Genomic DNA, 24,499 nt, shown 5'->3' with positions numbered 1-24,499 from the left:
CTGTGCTTTTCTGCGTCATTTCACCTATCGGCCGCGCTAACATTTTCGTACAATGATAATCGACTGCCGACGTCATAATCTTTGATTCGACTGAAAATCGGAGGGTTTTGCTGGTGGGGCGTAGCTGAGCACACGACCGCAGGTGATTGACTGATTTATATGTGGAGTTTAACGTCCCCAAACCACCATACGATTATGAAAGACATCGTAGTGGAGGGCTCCGGAAATTTCGACCACCTGGGGTTCGTTAACGTGCACCCAAATCTGAGCACACGCGCCTACATCATTTACGCCTCCATCAAAAATGCAGCCGCCACAGCCGAGATTCAATCCCGCGACCCGCGGGTCAGCAGCCGCGTACCTTAGCCACAAGACCACCACTGCAGGGCAGACCGCAGGTAATGCCTGGGGAGGGTGGGTTTCAACACCTACAAACTTTTCAGACAGCGGACCGGGAAATGCTTGATGAAACGAGCTTCGGGCCATTATTCTAAACAAATTTCGTTTTGCAAAAAAAAAAAAAACACGTACCGACAAAACAAGCACCCGAAGAATGCCTAACCTTAGTGTTCTAGGTAAATAAAGCGTTGTGGTAATATATATCTGCGTGCCCAATACACACTCACAAAAAAAAAAGATCCACTCGAAATGGGCGACTTTTTTGTCCCACAACAATGACCGTCATATGTGTTCTGTTCATTTCCTCTCGCTATTGCGGCAGGGCCGGCACTTTTAGGTCATGAACTCCATGCACTTTATCAGCGGGATACAGCTTTCTTGATAAGAAAGTAGCCAGCGTCGAGTTTTGAAGAGAGAAAGCGCGAGCAAGCCAGATGATGATTGTTGTTGTGTGACGAAAGGACGCCCTTTTTACTCGATCTTTTTTTTTTTTTTGGAGTGAATGCCCACTGTTATCAGGCTGCACAATCTATTTACAACCCACGTGGAGTTGTTTTCGGTGCTAAATACATCGATGTCACCGCCCACAAAAGCGATCAGTTTCGTGATAACGCTTATCATACGTCTTTGGTAGCAATTACAACACACTATGATCACAGCACTCAACTTTTTGTTTCACTTTAGGCCCACCATTACGCGTATGTTGAGCAAAATATAACGCAGTGACAGCGCGTAAAATTCGTGAGCCTGCTACATTGCTGACTGGCTTACTGATGCCGCTGCGCCTTCAGGCTACCGCCTCATTTTGTGGTGATTTGTAGCATGAGTTCCTGTACTAGCAGCAGCGGGAAAGAGAGGTTGCATACCTGGTGTAACAATCGTCAGATTGAGTGGGCGTTGTGTGCTTGTAGCGCAGAGGTGTTACGGGTCAGCTGTCTACGCTTACTGCTTCTTCGCGCTCGACTTACCATTGACGCAGTGTGTCTCGCATAACGTCGTCTTCGGCTCCTCACCGATATTGCCGCTATCCCCAGTGCGGAGAAAGTTGGCAACGCTTAAAAGCGACGACGAGAAAAAGACACACGAAGTACGTCAGGGTTTCAGAAGTAAGTCACGGCGAGCGCGATCAATCATTCACGTCGATTGTCTTCATTGTTCGTGGCTACGAACCTGCACACGCTCGTATGCGGAGGAGAGCCGCTGCAAATATCGCTGCAGCTGGAAACGCAACCAATATTTTGAGTATTTTGGGTTTCGAAATTGTTGGCGTATATTCACAACTTGCCCCGAAATTGTTCTTTGCGACCAGTGATTTAGCCTTTTCTATGAGCGAGCGTGTCTGCCCAGTCTGAGCTTCTTCACGCTTGACGAGCCTGCATCGATCATTGAATAACGTAGATGTCAGGGTTAGGTATACTAGTTCTTGAGTTTGTAAAAATATACATGGCTTGATCGCACATGACTTGCGAATGGGGGCTATGACATTGGACTAAATTTTCATCTGTCATTTGATTTCGATGACGAATCTTCTTTGCGAGTACGTTTGTGTTCGTGTGTTCTAAGACTTTTCTTTTCTAGGTTTAAAAAGCAGCGACTTGAACGCAGATAAACTGCCGTTTCTTGATTCTCAAGGATTTTCTGTGGCAGCAGAGGGAGGCAACTCTTCGCTTCCAAGCACCGTCACCCAAACCTTTCACACTAATTGCATGTTCATTTGCACAAATTATTCTATATTTCAGGATACTGTGAGCGGATGGCTTGGCTCCGAAGAAAGAAGAGCTACAACAATACATAATAGAATATAACACAATACATGATGACCATACAGACGACATATACAGAACGCGTCTATTTTAACGCATTATTTTCAAAGATTACAGGAGTTGTAGAGTGGAGAAGTATGACCCGAAATACACCTCTGAAGAAGACAGTCCAAAATTTTTTATATTCGGAAATATAGCACATGTAGACCTAAAGCTGATCAATTTTTTCAGACTGATTATTTTGTTTGAATAAATAATGAAGATAATAAAACAGCTCTAATGAACAAGTGGGTTCACTTTCCGGCGTTTAAAAATTAACTCGATTCCTTCTTCAGAGGGGGTGGGAAGACAATGGATGTGCCCAGGTGCTTCCGCACTCTCACATGTGACTGAAAAATGAGTAATAAGTAAAACTTGCAATTACATCATTTACACTGCTATTGACTACAGTACCCTTTGTAGCACGCCTTGATAATGGACAAATGCATGTCGAATCTGTCTTTGCATGTCATCCATAAACGACTTAAACACTGAAGGCGACCAAGAAAGTGCTCAGGTTTTTTCGGAAAATGGACCTGGACAAGCGGCTGCGATAGTCATGCCGCTTTGCATACCAGGTCGATGGACATTTACTGACTAGGTGATAGTGCACGTGCTGTGCGATGTGCTATTTTTCTGTTTTTCTCTCCTCTTCTTCTTACAATGTCCCCCATCCAGTTCACACGTGTAGGGTATCAAACCGGTTATCCCGAATTGGTGAACCTCCTTACCTTTCATTCTGTACCATTTGTTCGCTCAGAATTGTAACTGAGCGAGTCGGTACAAAAATGTAATGGCCTACTTTTGCATAACGTTCCTCAAAAATTTTGCATTGTCGTGGGACCTCATGAACAACTAGTGCTGGAAAGTAGAGAGCTGCTTCACCACCTCGTCGACGAAGGACATGAAATCACGTTTGAGTGGCTTCCAAGTCACTGCGGTATACTAGGCAACGAACATTCCGATGCAGCTGCCCGATCAGCACACGAAGATGGTGAAGAATCTAAACCATTTTCAAAGACTGGTGCTGCAAGGAAAATCTGCAAAAATCGCTAATGAAGAAGTAACATCCCTGTGGAACGCTGAGTACTCACAGTACACACGACTTCATAAGCTGGACACGTCGCGTCGACTTCAGCCTCCACTCGGACTCTCTCCACTTGAGACAACGGTGCTTTGCCGGCTGTGTCTTGGTGTCGCGTTCACCAAAGTTTTCGCCTTCCGAATCGGCATGGAAGACAGTGCTGCTTGTGGTCATAGCGGTAGCGGTGAAACGATAGAGCACGTTTTCTGTCACTGCCCTCGTTACAGCGTGCAAAGACTGCAGCTAGCTGCTGCGTTAGCTCGCCTGGACGACAGACCTCTGTCAGAACAATCAGTGCTTGAAAGGCGTCATGATCTGTCTTCACACAGAAAATCAGTGAAGGCCTTATTGAACTATTTGCGTGGTAGTGGCCTATTGTATAGGCTATAGCACCCCAGCTCACTTTTTTTCCTTTTCGCGCGTCTGTTTTGCTCTCCACTTTCTTTCCCATCCTTCTACCCCATTTTCTCTTCCTTTATGCCTAGTTCACACTGAAACATCCACTTTCTACAGCGACCGAAATTCCCCTGCCGCACAAACACAGCGTCGTTCGCACTGGACGCGCCCCGCGTCTCCGAATATGCCATTTACTACGGTACGAACGCGAGATGGATGCGCTGTCACCCAGTTGTTGTCGCGGCTCAAAAACGCTATTCCGCTATCGAGTGGTGTATACTTCGACGATTACCCTACGCAAGAAGCAAAAAAAGACAGTACTGCTTACTTTGCTGGCAAGTGGCTGTCTTGTAATGCACCAAGAGCAGAAAAACCACCGACACCAGCGGCGTTGGTTGGTTCGTTTTGCTTTGCAAGACCGCAACAAGCTTGGTCACCTCTTTCACGAAATACGGAGGCGAAGTAGGCACAGAGTAGGTTAAACTCCCGTTGGTTTCAACATTCAGTTACGTGCACTGCAGCATAACAAGTGAGTAGGGCTTGGCCGCCATTTTTCAAAATTCCTTGAGTAGCGCTCATATTGGTCCGCGGTGACCGATTTGGTGGCAGACGCCACAAAAATCGGCCCGAGAGCGATCAGCGCGGAGAGGGCGCTTTCGGCGGATCTCGCCGCCGCCGAACCGGATTTGGAGCACTTTCGGCGGCCGGAATGCTCAATGTGAACGCGGCTTTAGTGCTGGGTAGCGAACCGGATGCTCCAATTGCTGGTTAACCTTCCTGCCTTTTCGTCATTTTATTCTCTCTCTCTGTCTCTCTATTAGCATTGCCCCGCCGCGGTTGGCAAGTGGCTAAGGTACTCGGCTGCTGACCCGCAAGTCGCGAGATCGAATCTCGGCTGCGGCGGCTGCATTTCCGATGAAGGCGGAAATGTGGTAGGCTCATGTGCTCAGATGTGGGTGCAGGTTAAAGAACCTCAGGCGCTCGAAATTTCCGGAGTCTTACACTACGGCGTCTCTCATAATCTTATGGTGGTTTTAGGACATTAAATTTCACATATCAATCAAATCTGTTTCCATTGTCGTAATGGAATAAAGTAAGTTTACTAAAACTGTAACAACTACCGTGGTAGAGAGGAAGGCTGAAATTTGCCTGAAAGCTGGGAGGTTTACTGTGGGTACTTGTGATATAGTGTCACACTTTATTATTTCCACAGACGTCTTCCTTAATAAATCAAGAATACTATATATTATAAGAAAAGAATAAAAGTACAAAGAATATTTGAATCGATAGCCTTAGGTGGTTAGTGACTGCTCCAATACAATGTGCATGGAGAATCTGCAGCTCAGCTTTGAAGAGAGAAACAGAAACAGGCAGCACACGTATAGATTTTCTCTTGCGAACATTCGAACATATGAGATTACAACTAGGTTGCAACTGTACCAAGCACTTATTAGAAGAAAAAACACATTGAAATTCCAATCACAGACATACCTACAGGCGTACATATCTTGTCTCTATAAAACATGACTTGCGTGCTAGACCAAATTACGTGCAACTTTAATCTCAAGTGGAATTGCGTTCCATACGTTTCTTCCAATGAATCCTAACAGCCTTTTTCCATAATTGTTGCACCATATGGCCGATCGCAATCGCTATTAGGAGTATGTCGTGTATTGCGTTTAAGAATTGAGAAATTATCAGCAGACAAACGTAAATTTCTATTAAATCTAATATTTATCGAAACATCAATTTTGTAGTCACGCAATATGACAGCGGAGAGAAAGCGATGTGATTAGAAAATGTTGCGTGCTGGTAAACCTTAGTTTATGACTTTCAATGTACGCTTTTGAATTTGTTCAGGGGTTTCTCGATAACCCTTGTGCGTAACACCCAACGACTCCAAGCAGTAAGTCATATGCCAGAGGCACAATAAAAAGTAGAGTGTATGAAGTATGGCTTGCGGAAAATCTTACCGAGCTTTTATTGGAGTGTAGCAACCTTTGCGCACACACTCTGTACTTGCTCGTACCGATGTCAATTCTCATCGCATTGGTATGGCTGACTCCCCTAACTCCGATAACTACCATTTCGTAGAAACTCTCGACCATGTCCTGTGTTTTTAGAGACTATAGTTTCTTTTGCGGTAATTCAATGTCAATATTTGTGTCTGTCTTTCTGTTGGTCAGTCTAACATGATTAACCACCCGGTGAGAGTTATGCACTTCTTCAACGCTCAGCCACCTTCATCTGCTCCTTCGCCGCGGAGGTCTAGTGGCTAAGGCAGTCGGCTGCTGACCACCAGGTAGCGGGAACGAACCCCGGCTGCGGTGGCTGCATTTTTGGTGGAAGCAAACTGCTGTAGTCTCGTTTGCTCAGATTTGGGTGCACGTTGAAGAGCCTGCAGGTGGCCGTATTTCTGTAGTCCTTCGCTACTTTTTCGTAGGAAGCGCACAACTTTCCCACGGGAACATAATACAGAAGCGCTTATCTTGTTATAAGTGCTTGTGTCTTGTGTTACTGTGTAAGAGATGTGCGCTTCCTACCAAGATTGACTCATACCAGCTGGCCTAATATATTTGTTTATCCTCCACTACGGTGTCTTTCATAATCATGTGGTGCTTTGGAGATGTTAGACACAATGCATATGTCAATAATGTTGTCTTTTTATGTTTTTAGTCTCCCTTCAAAACCAATTGTCAAACCACCGATGTCACTTCCACCTTCAGCGACACCTCCTCTCTGCATGTGGTACGGTGAAGGGTAGTCTGTACTTTATTCTTATTAGACTGCGCCATTTTAGGCGTAGGGTAATATGTAGTGTAATAACGTTGTTAATAGTATAGGAAGATAATATACACCATGGGGGTATTTCTCAGACATTGGTTGGCAACACTGTGTCCTCTAATCTGTCTTGTTCATCTGCAGTTGAAGATCAGTAAGAGTGAGAATATGTAGCAGCAATTTCATGCTAAAATCACTCCCAGAAAGGTATTTCAAGGAAGGGAAATATGTATAATTTGTACTTTAACATTTAAAGAGCAACGTACCCTTTCAAAACATCAATGGGAATTCATCGGTAACTTCGTAACGAACAACACACGTAAGACAGAGATTGCCCTTGTGAATTGAGACCAACTTGTTCAGCGATTCCTTCAGAGAAGGATATCACAGTTTATTTTGGAGTTCTTCTAATGGTGTGTAGCCTAGGAGATGTTAACGCTTTTGTATAGCACTGGCTATAGCCCCTGCTACATCATTTCACAAATAATGTACTTTTTCAAAACCACAACAATCAAGATAAAAGGCCATCAAATGACTTTTGATAGAAGACCCGGAGGCCCTAAAATATCGATGAAAAAATACAAATAAAAACTTGTTGACTACAAATGGTGTTGTGTTACTTAGCATAAATACAATGATCTGGGCTGCACTACATGTAAAACTTAGCGAGAGACGTACTGTGCTGATTGCTTTCTTCAGCGACCATTTTTCACACGTTTCCAGTTGTGGTATTGCGCACCAACTTGCACAAACAAGCACGCACACAGGGGTTGTCAAAGTAAAATGTGACAAGATGCAAGTTCACAACTACCGGTACACTGAGCCGTGCGACCAGCTTTACGCAAACGGGGGACTGTTGAGGAGAATAAAGTTCACGAGGTGTTAATTTTGCTCAAGAGAGAGCTCGACTTCTCGTATGTTCACGCTCTGAAATATTAGATCGAGTCTTCTCTATGCAGCCCATTGAATTGTTGGCACAGCAATCATCATTTGCTCTGCCTACAAGTATAAGAAGCTCTTTCCTCCTTTCTCTTCATATTTTTTCTGATAATCGCTCCTTCTTTAATGCTGATTCCTGCCTTTTGCTCTTCATCAGCTTCATAGTCCAGACAAACAACAAAAAACCATTGACGGCTGCTGTGCAGTGAAGGAGACCGTTGTAGGATCCATGCCTGTCTCGGAAGTAGCCTGCATATAGAAAGCACACCTAAGTATATCTGCAGTAATCGAGTCAATGCATAGTTCTCGAAAAAAGCGATTATATTGAATTAACGCATGGAAACACATCATTAGAAACTTTCGGAATGCGCTCTGGCATGTAGGGGGCGCTTTCACGTGGAAGCAAAAAGACAACGTCTCTACTGGGTCGCGGGCCTGTTGAGCTGCCTCTATGTTGCTTTTCTTCGAGCCGGAGCTAATAGCAGCCTCTCACTTGGGCGGTGTGGTTGCTTTGCCGCCGTGAAGCGCGCAACATCACCAAAACACAAATCAAGAGTTGGCCTTATCCCGGCACAACGAAGATGCATCAGTTAGCTATCACTCCGGAGAAATCCTTAGTGACAGCGCCGAAATAACCTACGCCCCGACCTGAAGCAGCCTGAGTGTCAGAAGCTCTGGTCTTCTTAATTTCGATTTCCTGCGTGGCACAGGATATACTCACTGGGCCAGGCAAAATAGTTTTCAGAGTTACATAAGTCGGGGTAGCGGGTTCTCTAAAACAGCAGAAGATAATTTTGAATGAAACGAAATGCAAAAATATTAGATGCAAAACAGAGTACTGATTTCAGTAGAAACAAATTCGTATGCTGAAAGTCATGGGAGTCATGAAAGTCACGTTGTTTTGGTCAGGTTTTCATGAAACAGCTTCTAATTCAATGCTCATTGTTACGCAATGCTCATGTGTAACAAGTCCAGAACTTCTGATACAAAGGGATTATGGAGTAATAAAGGATGAAGATAGAGTTACTGCAACAAACAAGTGTAAAAAACGAGCAAAAAGGAGAAACAAAGAAGATTAACAAAAACAGTAACAAACAGTTCTTGTAGCAATCATTTACTGCAATAAACAGTCACGACACAGTTAAAGAGTAAGAAACAAGTTAATGCAAAAAAATATGCGACTGTTCACTGCAAAGGAAAAGGGCGAATCAGCAACTTCAGGCTAGGGAAAAGGCTATAGCGAGTGGGGGACCCCCTCCTCCCTCCCCCACACACAATTTGGCGCGTGGGTTTCTGACAGGCTAAGAGCAGTGACGCATAGACGTTTTGCACGTTTCGATGCCTGCAGCCTATATATTGTTTGTGCCAATGATGTTAACATTGTCTGAATAAGTGCAAGCGCTGAATAAGTGTTGAATAAGCGCTGAATATGCGCTGAATTAATGCAAGATCGTTTTTATATAAAGTTCAGATCGTGAAAGAATTTCATATACGACAATAATGCGCACAGTGCACATTGTGAAATGCTGAATTATTTGTCATCATCAACCTACACTTATGCTCATTGAAGGCAAATCGCTTTCTATAGGCAAGCTTGATTTACTCTGTTATAGAGATGTAATTCATGGTCATAGCTTTTGTTCAACTCAAATACATGTCCAGCTATTTTGTCACACAAATTGGCAATTCGCTATCCGTGGCTCTTTTTCCAATCGCTTCATAAACTCGTTTAATCAACTCATAGCTTTTCTTGGCAACGCTTTAGCTGACCACGGGTTGAAGCAACCTGAAGAAACTCCTAAGGAAGCTGACACTTACCGACAATCGGTGGGCGGAGAAGCAACGCAACGCCAATGCAGAAGTACACGGCTCCCATAATGACAGGAAGCTGCTTGAGTCCAAAGTCTTTGGCAATCAAGGGTGCTTGAAGGGCTATCCTGGCACCGCAGGTGAGACCCATCAGAGCCGAGGCAGTGAGCATCATGTGGAAGGACCCGAACCAGGCGAGTAGCTCGAACGCGGCGCCTTGCACAAGATAACCAAGGAGCATCACAGATTCTAGGGAGAGAATCTTGGAGTCTATGACAATGCCGCCGAGAGCTCTGAAGATGATGTCACTGACGGAGAAGGCTTGGAGAAAGTAAACAGCGCTGGAAGGTTCAATTCCATGGTCACTGGCAAGATCTGTTGACAGGAGGACGTACAACGCCATCCCAAAGTTCACGGCCGTGAAGGACAAAGCGCTCACTAAAAAGGTCAGTGTCATGAATGGTGCCAGCTCGTGTTTGATACACCTAACAATGCTGCTTCTTTCCGCCTTTCCTGGAGGACTGGGTGAGGCGAATTCGGCACTATTAGTGCCACCTGATGAAGTTTCTTGTACGTCATTTTTCTGCAGGAATACATGCGTTTCATCGGTGCATAGGTTACTATTTTGTTTGCGGAGTTTTTCAGAACCAGAATTACAAAACGCACGCCTGCTTGAGTTGCTGACTTCATTGAATGCTGTCCCCTTTTTCTGGCTGACTGATTTTGGCTTGTCGAACCATGGTGGACTTCTCAGAGCTATACAACATGGGAATGCGTTCATCAATATTGCCCCGTAGAGCAAGAATGCGGCGTGGATACCGAAACACGAGTAGAACCATTCAATGAGTGGAGGAAAGACAACAGTGTTTAGTCCACCAGCTGCGAACATAAAGCTGCAAGCTGTTGCTCTTCGTTTCTCAAAATGCTGAGCCACAAGGACGTTGGCAGCCATGAAGAGCCCCGAAAGTGTGGTTCCTGCAAGTGTAAAAAAAAAAACGAAAGGCACATTTATAACTCACAGTGTGGACAGTAGCCACAGCGATAGCTCAGTCGGTACAGAATTCGAAGGTCGCAGGTTTTGTCGCTCTCCATCACAAGTCATCTTTTCGCTCAATTTTCTTTCTGCGAAATTCATTACAATTACTGCTACTTATGTCCCCTACACTTTCATTGCCTTTGTTGTGAAAGAAAGAAGAAACGGCGTGATTTTAGATGTGGGTCTATGGCAGGTGACGGAGATTATGGACTCATAACCCTTCGTAATTTCTACGCAACATAAAAGCAGCATAGATATCGCGAAAGTAAATAGTTGTAAGTAGGGCTATACCATGCGTATGTATGAGTAGTTGTATCTATAAACGTTTTCGTCTATCGTCTCTTGTGCGTCGCCATGTCTCAATAAAGATCACCCATTTGTTCAGACTACCACATAGTTGATCATGGCCTCTGCTGCCGTTAACATAGCAAAGCTGGTAAAATATTGCTGCACACGTACGAGGGAAAATTAATTCCTATACAAGCCTTCTGCCTCGCTGCGTAGGTGTTACCTCTTGTTTCCTAGCTATGCAAGCGTTTTAAAGCCTGCACAAACCAACATTCTTGACAGTTGGAGTTTTTCTCGCTGATGTTTTTCTCTCCAACATTACTCTGTGGCTTACCGTGAATGATGCCAAAGAACACAACGATGAAGTGTGTGCTTTCAGCGAAGTAACACAGGCTCACAGCGATACCAGTGAAGAAGGAACAAACGAGCAGCACTTTTCTGCAGGAAAAGCGAGAGCATAGCATGCCAGTCAGGGGACCTGCGCGAGAACGGTGCACGTCCTTGGTGATTAGGGAAAGAGCAGCACTGTTTGGGGGCGTGAAATAACTTCCCCACATATAAACTGTCAATAAAGAAGTCACAGTTTCGGAACATGCCCACGAAGCAATAACTGCGATGGCAACACATCGGCCTGTTATACGCAGTAAAGCTAGGAGATTTAGGAACCAAACGAAACTTAGCGAACATGGTCAATTGTGTTTGAATTGACAGTAATACAGTAGCCATAATATCTAAACAGGTGTTGTTGTGAATAGTTGACTGCGTGAGGTCCGGCAAAAGGCCAAGTTTAAGTTCTGCAAACAAGCCACCTGTTTTGAGGTGGACGTACGTGCAATAATCTTAAAGACTCCGCTGACTATCATGAATAAATCCTGTTTGCACAATGCTTGGAAGTTGTGCAACAAGAAGTTCATGACGTCAGTCCGCAAGCTTTCTGATGAGATGTACATTGTCGCTACGGCGAAGCCACGTGATGTTTTAATGATACAATTGTCCCCATAATTCATCAGGGGCAGCGAGACTAGCTTTTCCGTATAAAAGGACAGTGGCCATGTGCCTTTTCATGAGAACCGAATTTACAGGCATAATAGGACCAGCCCCTTCCCGAATAGTCCTGCACTTACCACGAACAATTTTTCCTGTTGCTTCAGATTGAAAGTGGAGCGAGAGATATTTTGGAATGGCCCTTTGATCCAACTGTATGCGCTTCAGCGTACCCACCCCTCCATTCATCACAACACCGCACACGTCAATGTTTAGGGAAAACATGTATGGCTTGGTCAAAACAAAGTACATGCTTTGTTCAAGAATATTTCCGTTAAGCAATGGTGGCAGTAAGCCAGTGGAAAACGGTGCATATACATAGCTCGCCGTTAGTGCGATGAAGAGTGTATATAAGCGGCATGGCCTAGTTAGTTAATACAGCGCGCTGAGAAGCGAGGCGTCACTACTTCTAATATTCGGTGGGTGCCTTGAAGTTTTTTCTTCTCAACGATTTTTCTTTGTGCCTTTTTTAAATACGTACTTACATATACATATCCGGAACATGACGTTGACGGGTCTTTGCGGGCCATCGACTCTTCGGTGTCTCCGGTCTAGTTTTCCTGTTTCGGCTCAGAGCCATGGTCCAGTCGGGACAATTTGCTTCTTCGGTGTCGATCTCGGCTCCTTCCACCAGTTCAACTTTGGGCATTTCACCCCACCAGGACAAGCAGGCCTGCAGGCCTATCACGGCCACTGCGTCAACGAAGTCTAACAAATTGTCGAAAAGTGCACCTACCAAACAAAGTCTAATATTAGCTGGTTCCTTGCAACCAACGGCGTAGAATGGTGTGCAAGTTTCTAGTAATTAATCAAAGGTTCACCCAAATCAACTGAAGAAGCAGGAACCGATGTTAGCGTGTCCGCACTACTCGGTCCTTTTCGGCTCTTCGGCGTAACTGGCAATGTCGGATATCCGACTGTATTTACAGGCGCCAAGTGCGTAAGGAAGCATGGTGTCTAGTATGAATGATGGCTCACATCCGTATAAAAGAAACAACGGTGAGTATCCCGTGGTATCTCGGATTGCAGTGCTGTACACATATCTAACGAAAGGGAGGACGGAGTCCCAGTTTGCGTGGTCGAATGTGGTGTACACTGAGAGTACACTGAGAGTACGGTTAAATTGTTCGGTTCAGCTATTGATCTGCAGATGATATGTGGTCGTCTTGCAATGGACAATGTTTCACTGAAAGAGCAATGCTTCGATGGTTTCGGACAAAAAAACACGTCCTCTGGTGCTCAGAAGTTAGCGGGGGAAGCCATGACGCGGGATGACGTTGTGCAGTATGAAAAACACAACTTCTATCTATGTTGCTGCGGTCAAAGCAGCCGTTTCTGTATAACGCGTAAGGTGGTCTATGCGGTCGATGACCTAGAAGTGGTCATGTGAGAAGCAAGCCATATAAATCAATGCCGACGTGGCGAAGTGAACACACTGAACACGGGAGAGGTTGAATTGCACCGGCGGCTCATTGAGCGGGAACCCTTTTGTCACTGGCAGGAAAAACAAGCGCTGATATCTTTGCACGCATATGTATACATACTGCGCTGACAGAATATCTGACACAAGTGGTCATAGGTCTTGAGAACGCCAGCGTGATCGCTTTGCCAGACAGTGTGGAAAGCAGCACGCATTTGCGTGCGCATGTGGCGAAGTATCACAAGCAGCCACCTCCAGCCGTCAGATGCGTCATTCTGCTGATAGAAGAAACCATATCGAGTCACGAAATGACGTGCTTGATGGCGTAGTTCTGGAAGCGGAGTAAGTTGATGAATCCGCCAGAAAGTCGAGCAGGTGGCAAACTGACGTATCCTTGCGTTGCTTCACTTATATGTTAGTGACGTCGGTAGACGCTGTCAGGCCTGATCGGTCGACAACATGAACATCATACTTTTGCTGCCTGAGCACCCAGCGACCGGGTCGTCCCGATGGATCTTTAGCGACCCTACACCGGAGAAGGCGAATGGGGAGGAAAGAAATAGAGACGGTAAGAATGAGGGAGAGTTATAAATTAATACCATTGCACGCACACAACTTTTCATCAGTGTGGTGCATAGGGTCACCACGCTGATGAGCTTTTGTGCACTACGAACAAGGTGTGCCATAAAACGTTGCATTCGTGTTATCGCTGGGGTATCCCATTTTCCCACAAATGTCTATTAACTCATAGAGTACGACTTAAAAAGCCAGAAAAGCCCTCGTATACGCTGCCGAAGTCGATCGAAGTGCACGAACGTTCGTGAGCTAACGGCGTACGTGTGTTCTCTTTCCGCGTATTTGCACTAACTCTCTAGTTGTTATGTTTCCTACATTTTCTTTCCTTGTTTTCCACATGCATAAGTCACCTTTGTAGGAGCAAAGCTCTTTAGACTCGAGCAATGTCCACTGTTCGTTGGCGTGACACGCTTGGCACAAACCCGCTCTAGAGTGGGTATGTGCCAAAAGGTGCGAGATGACAAGAAATGCGAGATGACGATATCGACCTTTTTTACGGAGAGGAGGATTTCCTTCTTTCTGGGCTGTTGCACGAGAGTACGAACGCCAACGTCACAGCTTCGACAGTGCATTTCTGTGGGGGGGGGGGGGGGGGGTCACGCGCGTTAAAAACAGCCCAGAGAGGACTGTGGCGGCACCCAGAACGCCTTGAGTGAAAATGTCACTAGATGGACGCTCAGACAAACAGGCGGGTGGATGGCCAGACAGACTGGGAGACGGATGGACGGATGCGCGGACGGACGGATGGATAGAAGCATGAACGGACGGACAGACATATGGCCGTACGCACGGACGGACGGGTTTACGGACAGACGCTCGGATGGTCGCGTGGACGGACGGAAGCAAGAACGAACGGACAGACAGGCTGAAGGCCGCTTCGCCCCGCTCATCCTCATTCACTCCGTGGACGTTCTGTGATCCCCTCCTGGTGCAGGGTAGCTACCAAGAGTATCAGGTTGCATTTGATGGTCATGCATAACTGATCATGTGGCGCAGTAGTATGGCAAAGGTCAAGGAAAGGACGAAGACGGGCACTTGCTTCCGATAATGTTTATTTCAAAGAGCGTGCACACACTGACATACTGTTTTTCTTGAGAATGTAAGATTTTCGCGCATGGCAGTTGTGAGCTTCTTCGTCGATTTTTTTTCGCAATTCGAGAGTATGTGTGTACGCTCCTCGAAATAAATAGTGTTTGAAGAAAGCTATTTACTGTTACGTTATTGCGCACTGCTTAAAGGACCTCTGACAGTGAAACTTTTTTGTGCGAGTTTTTTACTGTTATTTGTGGCTTTGCGTCTGGTGATGCCGAAATTATAACGTAAGTGCTCCGACAAATCGTATAATTATTGTTAGTGGTGATTTTGCGTAAGAACGATTTTGCGTCAGTTCGAAATGCCTGCCTAAATACCATAAAAAACTAGCGCCCTACAGCGGAGCAGCACCTGAGACTGTTTCCAAATTGGGGGACACACATGTGGTAACGATTGAAACGATGTGGGTGCATTGAGCGTGTTTCCCTCAGAAAAAAAGAAAAGCATTCCTGGTGTAAGCAGCCTAAATCACCTTGAGAGCGTGTACTCTAAGGCAAAACTACCCGAAAAAGGATTAAGGAGCCCAAAAGGCTCGCGCGATGAACGAATAGACCGTTGAGGAGCAACCAGAGAGGGAAGCGTGCCGCGTGCAAACCACTTAGTCTCCAGACACGCTACAAAGGGATGAACCACCCGGGAATTGCGGGCAGCGCGAAAAGCGTTGCCAAGGTCACTAGCCATCCGCCTCCTCCCCTGGCTCAGTCTTTCCTGTATTTTGCTGGTGACGGTTCGCGTTGCGTCGCGCTCGGAGTGCTCGACCACTGCCACCTGTATTCGACGATCTAGGAATTACGACGTGGTGGTTGTGTGTACGCTTGGATGAGCGTGGGCTGCTGCTTTTACGTTTCGCTGCACCCATGAAGTCCGGAGCAAGTCTCGACACTTCACCACGCCACGCTGTATATCTCTGGCTTCAAGATAATCACGACCAACACACGACATCGATAGTTGGGAAGGCCAACATGGTGGCCGAGAAGACAGCAGGCCTATCGGATATATACTTCAGTCCGACTCAGGGCAGAGATCAGCGCTGCATTCTTTCGCAAGTAGGTTATCAGTCTTTATTCTACTCGTCGCGTGTGTGATACGGATCGCGCTTTCCGGCAACGGGCTCGGTCGTGTTGTATATCACACGCACGAAATGCACCGCGAAGGTCAGATTGGACGTCTGCAGTTCGTCTGTGCTTGGCGACCGCCTGGAAGAGGGCCGCCATTGCCATCGGCCTCCCGTACGCACGCTCATCGAGTGCTCACCTTTGTGCGCCGCCACGATGAGCTCCGGGCTGACGATATTGTGCTGAGACCTCGTATGTGTGTTGGAGTCGTCGAAAACACGTTGCGGGTTCTCGTAACGAGCTTGGTTGTAGCATGTCGCGCTTCAAGTGCACCAGCACGGGCTGGCGGGCCTTCCGTTAGCGTCAGAACTCGGTGAAAATTGGTCACCATTGCAGTTGGCTTTCCCGTCCGTCGATCACAAGCAGCTCGGCGCCGTTCGTTGGACACGGCGGCGGACTCGCGTTTGCGCGCTGCACTCGCGCTCGAGTTTGTGAAAAATGGCCGCATTGCGGTCGATTTCTTCGGCGCTACCTCCAAACAAGCTCGACGCTGTTCGTGGCGGTGGCCAAGCGTACGCTCGCTCTCCTGTTCAAAGTTCGCTGGCGGCAGACACTCCGTGTGCAGCGCCGTGTTTGGTCTCGCGTTCGCTTGTTCGAAATGAACGACGTCGCTCGCTTAGAACTCGCCGACTTGTTGGCGGCATGGTGGTTCGCGGAGTTGTGGCTGCGGCTGCCGCTCCTAAGCTGTTGCGCTACGGGGACCGAAATGAGTATTCAACGATGTGTGACATTACGGTGAAATTTTTAGCATGGCATATCTCACGTATATTTTTATTTCAACTTGCACGTATCTCTCATATGCATTCGTATTCATTTTCTGTCATTGCTGATTCACTATTTTACATACTTATTGTGCAGCCGTGGGCTCACACCGTGCTGAAGACTGTGCGCTGGCGTCTGCGATGCCCGTCATCCATCTCTTTCGTCAGATCAGCTTCAGAAAGACTGTGCGAGATGTGAAGGTAAAGTTATTTGCGTGTCATACCTTAATGCTTGTTGTTATATTAACGTGCACGTACTTGTCATATGCGTGCATCTTCATCTTCTGTGACGTGTGCCTAGCTATTTTCACTATATTATTGTACGTGCAGCCGTGGGAACACAACAGGCACAAGGCGGCGTGTGCTGGCGTCTGCAATGCCTGTCATCTATCACTTCCATCGGAAGAGCTCCTCAAAGAGTGAACAAGATTTGAAAACGAGACTGGACTTGTACACTTCACCATAAATTCCCTTAAAAGAAGGGGGAAACTTCATGTGTATGTAGAAAAATAAAAGATTTCTATGTCTCACTTTTGTCTTTCGTTGTTGCCGTGATTGTGAAATCAGCTACACATAGGTGGCTAACTACTTTTTTCGCGTGTTCTTTTCTGCCTTATTTGTAGCTCACTGCGCAGAAAAACAGGCGAAAAAGTGTTAGGCCTGGCGCAAAATAGATAAAAAACAATGTATGAACTGGGTATAAAAAGTTCATCCGATTGGAGTATTTGAGTGGATTGACCGTTCGTCCCGCGAGGTGCAACTGTGAGGACTGACAGTTGCCTGGTAAGGTGCAAGTTTGGGTGTTAACAGTTACCCTATAAAGCGCAAATGCGAGGACTAAATGTTAGTCGTTTGAGGTGAATTGTGGGACTAACGGTTACTCACTAAGGTGTAAATGTCAGGAATAAATGGTTATCCCTCGAGCTCGTCTATGCGGTCTAATTATTAAAACCGTTACCGTTAGTCCTTAAAGAGATTAATGGTAGCGGCTGCCCCATTAGTCCCCAAAAGGACGAACCACACACTTTTTTAACACCCTTTTGCCTTAGAGTGCAGCCCGACAACAAAGCTAGAGGGGTGTCGAACAAAAGCTCTCGCAGGGCATCAGTCGGGGTATTTTGCGCGTCCCACAAGTGTCGATCCTGCAACTTCACAAGGGGAGTCCCGGTCTACGTTAAACCACGAAAAATGTCGATTGCACTGGAATACTTGGAAGAGCATGCACCCTTACTTTAAAACAATATCGAAATATCTTCTAGGCTACGCTCACCACTAATAGTTGGTCAGAGCTGTCCCCGCATGCAAGACTATCGAACAACACAAGCATCTTCAGTTTCCTAATTTTTCAGGGGTCCTTTACAAAACGAACACGTGAGCTGAAGGACTGTGGCTGTCTAGTCCTTCATTTCAAGTGTTCGTCTTTTGAGCAGTGCGCAATAATCTAACAATGAATAGCTACGGACCCTTCCCATCAAGCATAACCTTGGAAATAAGCGTTGGACATCGTCCCTTCTCTTGTCTTTCGCCAAATTTTCGCGCTAGTTGATCACTTAGGTAACAGAGCACGCGCATAGTTAGCTGTGTTAATTACGCCCCCCGCTTCTCTTTGTTTGCTAAAGTAAGTGTAAACTTCATGAGTGCTTTGCGTTTCGCCTTTACGCGGCTGTACTGAGCCATTAAAACCATCGCTAAAGGCAAGCTAAACTAGGCGCGTCATCATCACAATTACTCCTCCGTCTTCTGTTTGTTCATTTACCAATGCCACTAAGCTATGGTGACTCAAACTGACCCGGTAATACAGAAGTGAAATAAGCAAGTAGCGTGGACGGAGAAATGAATAGGACAACCCGAGAACGGGCACTGGCTGAAAGAAACCGATTATATATATATATATATATATATATATATATATATATATATATATATATATATATATATATATATATATATACTTGCTTTGAGATCGGTAAGATCACCTGAGGTTAGGAACCTGAATACATATCACATATGATGGTGAATCGGCTGGGACTGGTCACTTTTTACTCAGTCGCTTTAGTGCGCACCTTCGTCGCTGTGGGGCACTTTGTGCTTGTCTGACGTCGCTTCACGTTCGGCACCTATCACGCGCTTGCGTGTAACTCACGCGGGCTCGTTCATTTTCTGCGCTATACAACTACTGAACTACCGTTGTTGTTTGCCATGCCATCACGCCATTTATGTCATAAGTACCTACCATTGATATGCAGTTTGAGTTCATCAACAGTGATGTCTCGCAATCTTTCCGCTCTCCTTGTCTAATTAGTTTTGCTTGTGAATCATTGTTTACGTCAACTCTTTCGAGTTCCTTCTGTACTCTGTCAAACTGTGCGCATCGCTGCATTCGTGCACTTCTGTAGTCACTTTTTTTGAGAGTATTAGCCACAGAATTACTCTTCTGAACTAGATAGAAAATATGTGTAAGTGCAGTACTGATAGTTTACTGGGCTTCAGCGTGTGAGAGGATTTTATGCAGGACTAGTAGGACTTAGCCGGAGGAATATAAACTTTGAGCAAACACTCCTTCACTTCATGACACCAGCACAGCCCTACGTAGACGTCATGCGTGCATATTGTTTTCTGAAGTTCGTTTCCCAGATTTTTATTATCTCCGTCACTGAGAAGAAGAAACGTAGGTTTCCTGGAAAAGGGGAATCGCTGGTTCAGATAAAGCGGCTATCGCCGCCGATAGCAAGTTTTTTGTGGAGGAGAGAAAACATTGTGACAATTAGTGACGGGAAGTTGTATCAAGGTTCCTACGCCACCACTTAGGCGAGAAAGGAGAGAAGAGTTGTACGTTGTGCCGGAATCTTTCTTGATGTCTGTGTCATCTTTTTTTTTGTTCATATGTGCCACACTAATACAATATAAGTACTAACCATGAACCTTTTTATCTTGAATGAATTATAAACTGAACCTAACTGAACGAATAGCCGACGATGTTAGTGGTGCTGAAACAACTTTCCAGTGTACCGTATAACTTGATTTGGACTTGTAGATAAGAGGAAGATGTAAAATACGTTCAGGTGAGCTGCACTCCCACGCAGATATCTTACGACGTTAGCGGAGTGGAAACACGCTTTTCTACATGCCCGTTATCAGACTGGGTACCACCACAGCGCCATAAAAGCAATCTGTCTCAAAACTTCCCGTGCTTCGAACATCCCCAGGTTTCATGTGAGGGGAGGTGAGACACAGTTCCGTACATGATTTTTTCCCCCTATTTTTTACCTTAAATGCGCCCCTCAGCATGCTGCTGGGCGCATATTCTGCAGCAGATGAATAACATAAAAACGTGTATACCCATATTAAAAGAACCTCGATTGTAACCGACATAATCTGCAGTATCCACAACGTGGAAAGCTTGATTGATTGATTTGTGGAGTTTAACGTCCCAAAACCACCATATGATTATGATAGACGCCGTAGTGGAGGGCTCCGGAAATTTCGACCACCTGGGGTTCTTTAACGTGCACCCAAATCTGAGCACATGGGCCTACGACATTTCCGCCTCCATCGGAAATGCAGCTGCCGCAGCCGGGATTTGAATCCGCGACCTGCGGGGTCAGAAGCCGAGTACCTTAGCCACTAGACCAACGCGGCGGGGACAACGTGGAAAGCTACAGAGGAGAAAGTGCTTTTTTACAGCCTCGTATAGTCAAGCGCCAGGCATCGTGTCATGTAAGCTGCGAGGTTTGTGGCAACTCTACAAATGTCGAACAATACGCGTTGTTATGGAACAACTCATCTTCTTCCATGTTATGAGCCATGGCAACAGGGGCTTTTTAATAAACTGGCGACATAGGTATAGACAAGCGTCAAGTTGCGTAACTATTCATTCATAGTGACGCCAGATCAACTCTCTTACCCGGGTGTATATTAGAGTGGCCCAATCACTAAGAACACTTATGTCGACTTAGGCTATAATCGTAGCAATAGCATCAACGACCGATACTCACTATCACCTGCGAAGTCACACATTCAAATATGTGTCTGAGTGGCAAATGCATTGAATAGCATGAAATGTCAAGCCATAGAAAAAAATCTAATTAAAAACGTTGTGTGCTCAAGCCAACGTTTCGAACTTCTTCAAGGCTAGAACCAAAAACAAAAAAAAAACATCTTGGTAAAAAGCGCTTGTGTTGTGTGTTCCGTGTAATAGTTGCTGCGCTTCCTACCAAGATGTATTCATACTAATTGGCCTGATACAATTTCTTACAAAACCAAAAATAACGGGGGACTAAGCTAGATTTGATTTTCTTAGCCCTAGCGTATATCTGTTTTGCAAAATTTTCTTTGCATTCACAGAGCACCTGCAGGTCAGGTCCATATTGATCACAATATTTTTTTTGGAAAGTTGCACACGTGTCTCCAGGATTGTAGCGGCACCTTCTTTGCGGACGAAGCTTCTTGAATGTGCGTAAAAGCGCCGTCTGAAAGGGGTGTCAGGTTTGCACTGCATATTCTAGGTTCTGGAAGCACGTATTCGCGGCGTTTCCTGAATAGAAGTAGACGTGGTGAAGTTTTTCCTCACAGTCAATGCTGTTGAACGCGGTGACTCGTTCGAACCTTTCAAGCAACTTTCCGGGTCTTCGATGGCGAACCACGACAAGTTCGCGGCTCCTAAGGTTGCTGGAGCAGGATCGGTGCACGTCGCACAGGCTCGCTCATTGTAGCCGTGGTCGACGTCAAGGTCTTGTCAGGTATAGAAACCCGTCCTCTGGTGGTAGACCTTTTTGTCTATGACTAACTCGCTACTCGTGGCTGGCGTCGGCATCTTCTATGCGAGGTGGGCTGGGTTGATGGCTTGACCAGGACATCCGGTGCATGAAAAAAGCAGCACCTCCACAAGATATCATGGGCTCGAGCTGCTAACATGGCAGTGACGGATTGTCCAAAACAAAACCGTTTATTTGACTGAATTCGTCGCCCGTGAACCTAAAGCCAGATTACAGCGATACCCACTGGTATTGGCGAAGAAGGCTTAGGGGAGTCGATCAGCTGGTTATCGTGGAGATAACCTTTTATACATCACGCGCTGATCTTTCCAGGCTTATTACTGGTGATAGCACAATCTCTGGAGTGATCTTGAGCGTTCGGGTCCCGTGCACGATCTTAACAAAATCATGTACAATGAACGCGAAGGTTTTTGAACACAAAGGTGTGATCTACGCCGATTATTGCTCCCAATTTTTCGTTTCAACCAAGCACATCAATATAACAGTCATTTCATTATGAATTCGTTTCACACATAGCACAAAAAACGTAGAAAGACCACAATATCTATTCAGACTTCACTGATGTTTGTATTAGCGCATTAAACGTCTTCTGGCGGAAATGATGTGGAGCCGACATTGAAGACTGTACAAATGAGTGAAATGTTTCCTTTGAGAAACTTTTGATGCCAAGCTAGCATTTTCGTAGGCCTCCTGAGGTGGCAATTCCATGTTTGTATTAACATGTGAGAGTGTTTACACTCTGGTGGACGTTTTGAGCCTTTCTTGCTTGGCGGCTATAACTTAGATTCTAACAACACTTCAAGGTCGGAATGCGCGGTTTAATGTCGACGTGGCCTCATCAAGTGTGAGGCTCACAGGACGGCTTTAAGCTCTCCTGTAGTAAAGTACAAAGTACTCAAAATTCTTATTCATTTTTTTCTAAACCCGCTCTACCAATGTTTATTACTTTATGTACCCAGATAAAATTGCGAACAAGTGAAGTCGGCCGTCTCACCTGCCAGAGGCAACATGCTCCCACTCAGTGTGACGGGCCAAGACGCCTGCTCTCTGTTCACGCCGAAGGTTTCCGCGATGCGGTAGAAAAACACTCCGCTCACCCTCGACGACGACAAGGCGAGAAAAAGGAGTGCCCCGCAGAAGGTGGCTGTAATCCAGCTTCGCCGGGAATCCACTCCGAAAATGGGATCGTTCTTAAAATGATCTTTAGACGACATCGTTTGCATTGTGTTGGTTGAGCCGAACTGACTGAACTTTACTGCGCTGCCAGTGGATGGTAGAAAGCTGCCAAAGTGTCCGTGTATAGGATGTACTTGGGCACAAATGCTGCCAGTTGGCTGAGCTCAGGAATTTGTGTCATTTTGGAAAGCGGCTGTCCCATTTTCTTTGTTCCCTTTTTTTTATTTCAGCTCTCTCATCACTCAAGGTCATAAACGCGATAACGCTAGCGGGAGATAAAGTAGTTCAGTGTCACGTATGGCATGTCGATGACAGGAAAGGGAAAGCATGGTGGCGTGTTTCTGCGGCAATCTTCTCGCAATTATTTCTGGGGGCGGGAACTCCTGTACCTCTCGTGAATTCGCTCTCGGCAGCGGCATGCAGCGACGCTTTTACCACTGGTAGTTGCCGAGCATCCACCTATAAATAAATTACGAACTATAAGGGGGTTTATTGAATAAAACCAACTGCCTGGTTCAAGTGGCGTCAGTCACTGTCACGAGCTCAGCTCTGCGTCGTAGTCGTCTTTCAGGTGCTCCAACTAGATACTGTCTCTCTCCCTCTTCCCCACTACATTTGCCACGGTGGTGAAGAGGGGCCATCCTGGCGACTCACGGTGAAGCAAGCACAAGGGGATCATAGTAAGGTTTTAAGCGGCTGATGTGGACGGTCTCATGACCACGGCATCGTCTGTCCTCGGCAGGTGTCACTGGTTCAACGACGTAGTTGACCGGTGACGTGCATTGAACGATGCGGTACAAACCATTGTACTTGGGTGCAAACTTTCGGGAGAGGCCGGGGGACTGGAATGGAACTGAAAGCCATACAAATGAGCCTATGGGGAAGCTGTGAGCAGGCTTGTCTTGGTCAAGTCGTTCTTTTTGGAGACCTTGTGCGACGGACGTAAATGAACGCGCTAATTGGCGGCACTCTTCGGCACACTGAACAAGTTCGGAGGCTGGGCGGTATTCTGAAGTATCTGGGCGGTAAGTAAGTATCGTGTCAAGCCTAGAAGAGGGCTCACGCACGTACAGTAGAGAAAAAAGTGAAAACCCAGTAGTTGCTTGCGTGGCCGCATTATACGCATACGTCACGAAAGGGAGCACCAAGTCCCAATTAGAAAGGTCGGAGGATATGTACATGGAAAGCATATCACCGAGCGTGCGGTTAAAGCGCTCTGTCAAACCGTTTGTCTGTGGGGGATAGCTTGTAGTGGTGCGATGAATAATATTGCACTCACTGAGAAGCTCCTGGACGACTTGCGATAGAAACGCACGCCCACGGTCGCTAAGCAGCTCACGTGGCGCGCCATGGCGAAGGACAAAGCTACGCAAGATGAACCAGACGACATCACGAGCAGCAGCGGCTGGCAAAGCGGCGGTTTCAGCGTAACGGGTTAGGTGGTCAACGGCCACCATAATCCAGCGATTTCCCGCAGGAGTACAAGGTAGTGGGCCGTAGAGGTCGATGCCGATTCTATCAAACGGCTGAGCTAGACACGGCAATGGTTGTAATTCGCCAGAGGCATGACAAGTTGTTTTCCGTCGCTGAGTGCAGGAGCGTATGTACTTGCGAACGTACGACTACATTCCACGCCAGAAAAATCGCTGACGAAGCCGGTCGTATGTTTTCAAAATGCCAGCGTGCGCGTTTTAAAGGTCTGCGTGGAAGTACGCGCGCATGTTGGAGCGCAAACGGCGAGGTATAACAAGAAGCCATTTCCTACCATGCAGCTGATAGTTGCGACGGTACAACATGGCATCCCGTATTGCATAATGGGGAATTCGCTGACGTAGTGCACGAGGTAGACGCTGGCTTCGAAGACGAGGAGAGAACGTCGATGAGCGAGGCTATCCAAGGGTCCTTGCGTTGTTCCGAAGGCATGTCAGCGATATCGATGCTGCCGATGGTAGCTTCGGCGAAGGAAACAGGTGCAATGGCTGAGGGAAGAGGTGAACGAAAAAGAG

General features: G+C 46.3%; 2 protein-coding genes across 5 annotated transcripts in view; both read right to left on the bottom strand.

The window, feature by feature from the left end:
* LOC119179724 (monocarboxylate transporter 9) overlaps nucleotides 1-1,447 on the bottom strand; it is a 53,897-nt gene extending 52,450 nt beyond the window's left edge. The window contains exon 1 of one of the 4 annotated variants that reach the window (XM_037430844.2): nucleotides 1,368-1,447. The gene's annotated coding sequence lies outside the window, so the exon portion shown is untranslated. Of the gene's footprint in view, nucleotides 1-1,265 lie in introns of all 4 variants that reach the window. The other 3 variants (XM_075869580.1, XM_075869581.1, XM_037430843.2) reach the window with 3 other exon arrangements.
* Nucleotides 1,448-6,811: 5,364 nt separating this feature from the next.
* On the bottom strand, nucleotides 6,812-22,650 carry LOC119179647 (monocarboxylate transporter 12). Its single transcript, XM_037430764.2, has 4 exons — nucleotides 22,312-22,650; nucleotides 10,869-11,012; nucleotides 9,220-10,185; nucleotides 6,812-7,650 (listed from the first exon to the last, which is right to left on the bottom strand). Exons 1-4 carry the CDS (start codon nucleotides 22,538-22,540, stop codon nucleotides 7,496-7,498), a joined length of 1,494 nt encoding a protein of 497 aa, XP_037286661.2. The 5' UTR covers nucleotides 22,541-22,650; the 3' UTR covers nucleotides 6,812-7,495.
* Between the last annotated feature and the right edge of the window lie 1,849 nt (nucleotides 22,651-24,499).

Source organism: Rhipicephalus microplus, chromosome 7, assembly GCF_043290135.1.
Source record: "Rhipicephalus microplus isolate Deutch F79 chromosome 7, USDA_Rmic, whole genome shotgun sequence".
Lineage (NCBI taxonomy): Eukaryota > Metazoa > Arthropoda > Arachnida > Ixodida > Ixodidae > Rhipicephalus > Rhipicephalus microplus.
Note: the sequence above shows the minus strand (reverse complement) of the source record. Positions and strands in the feature narration are given on the sequence as shown.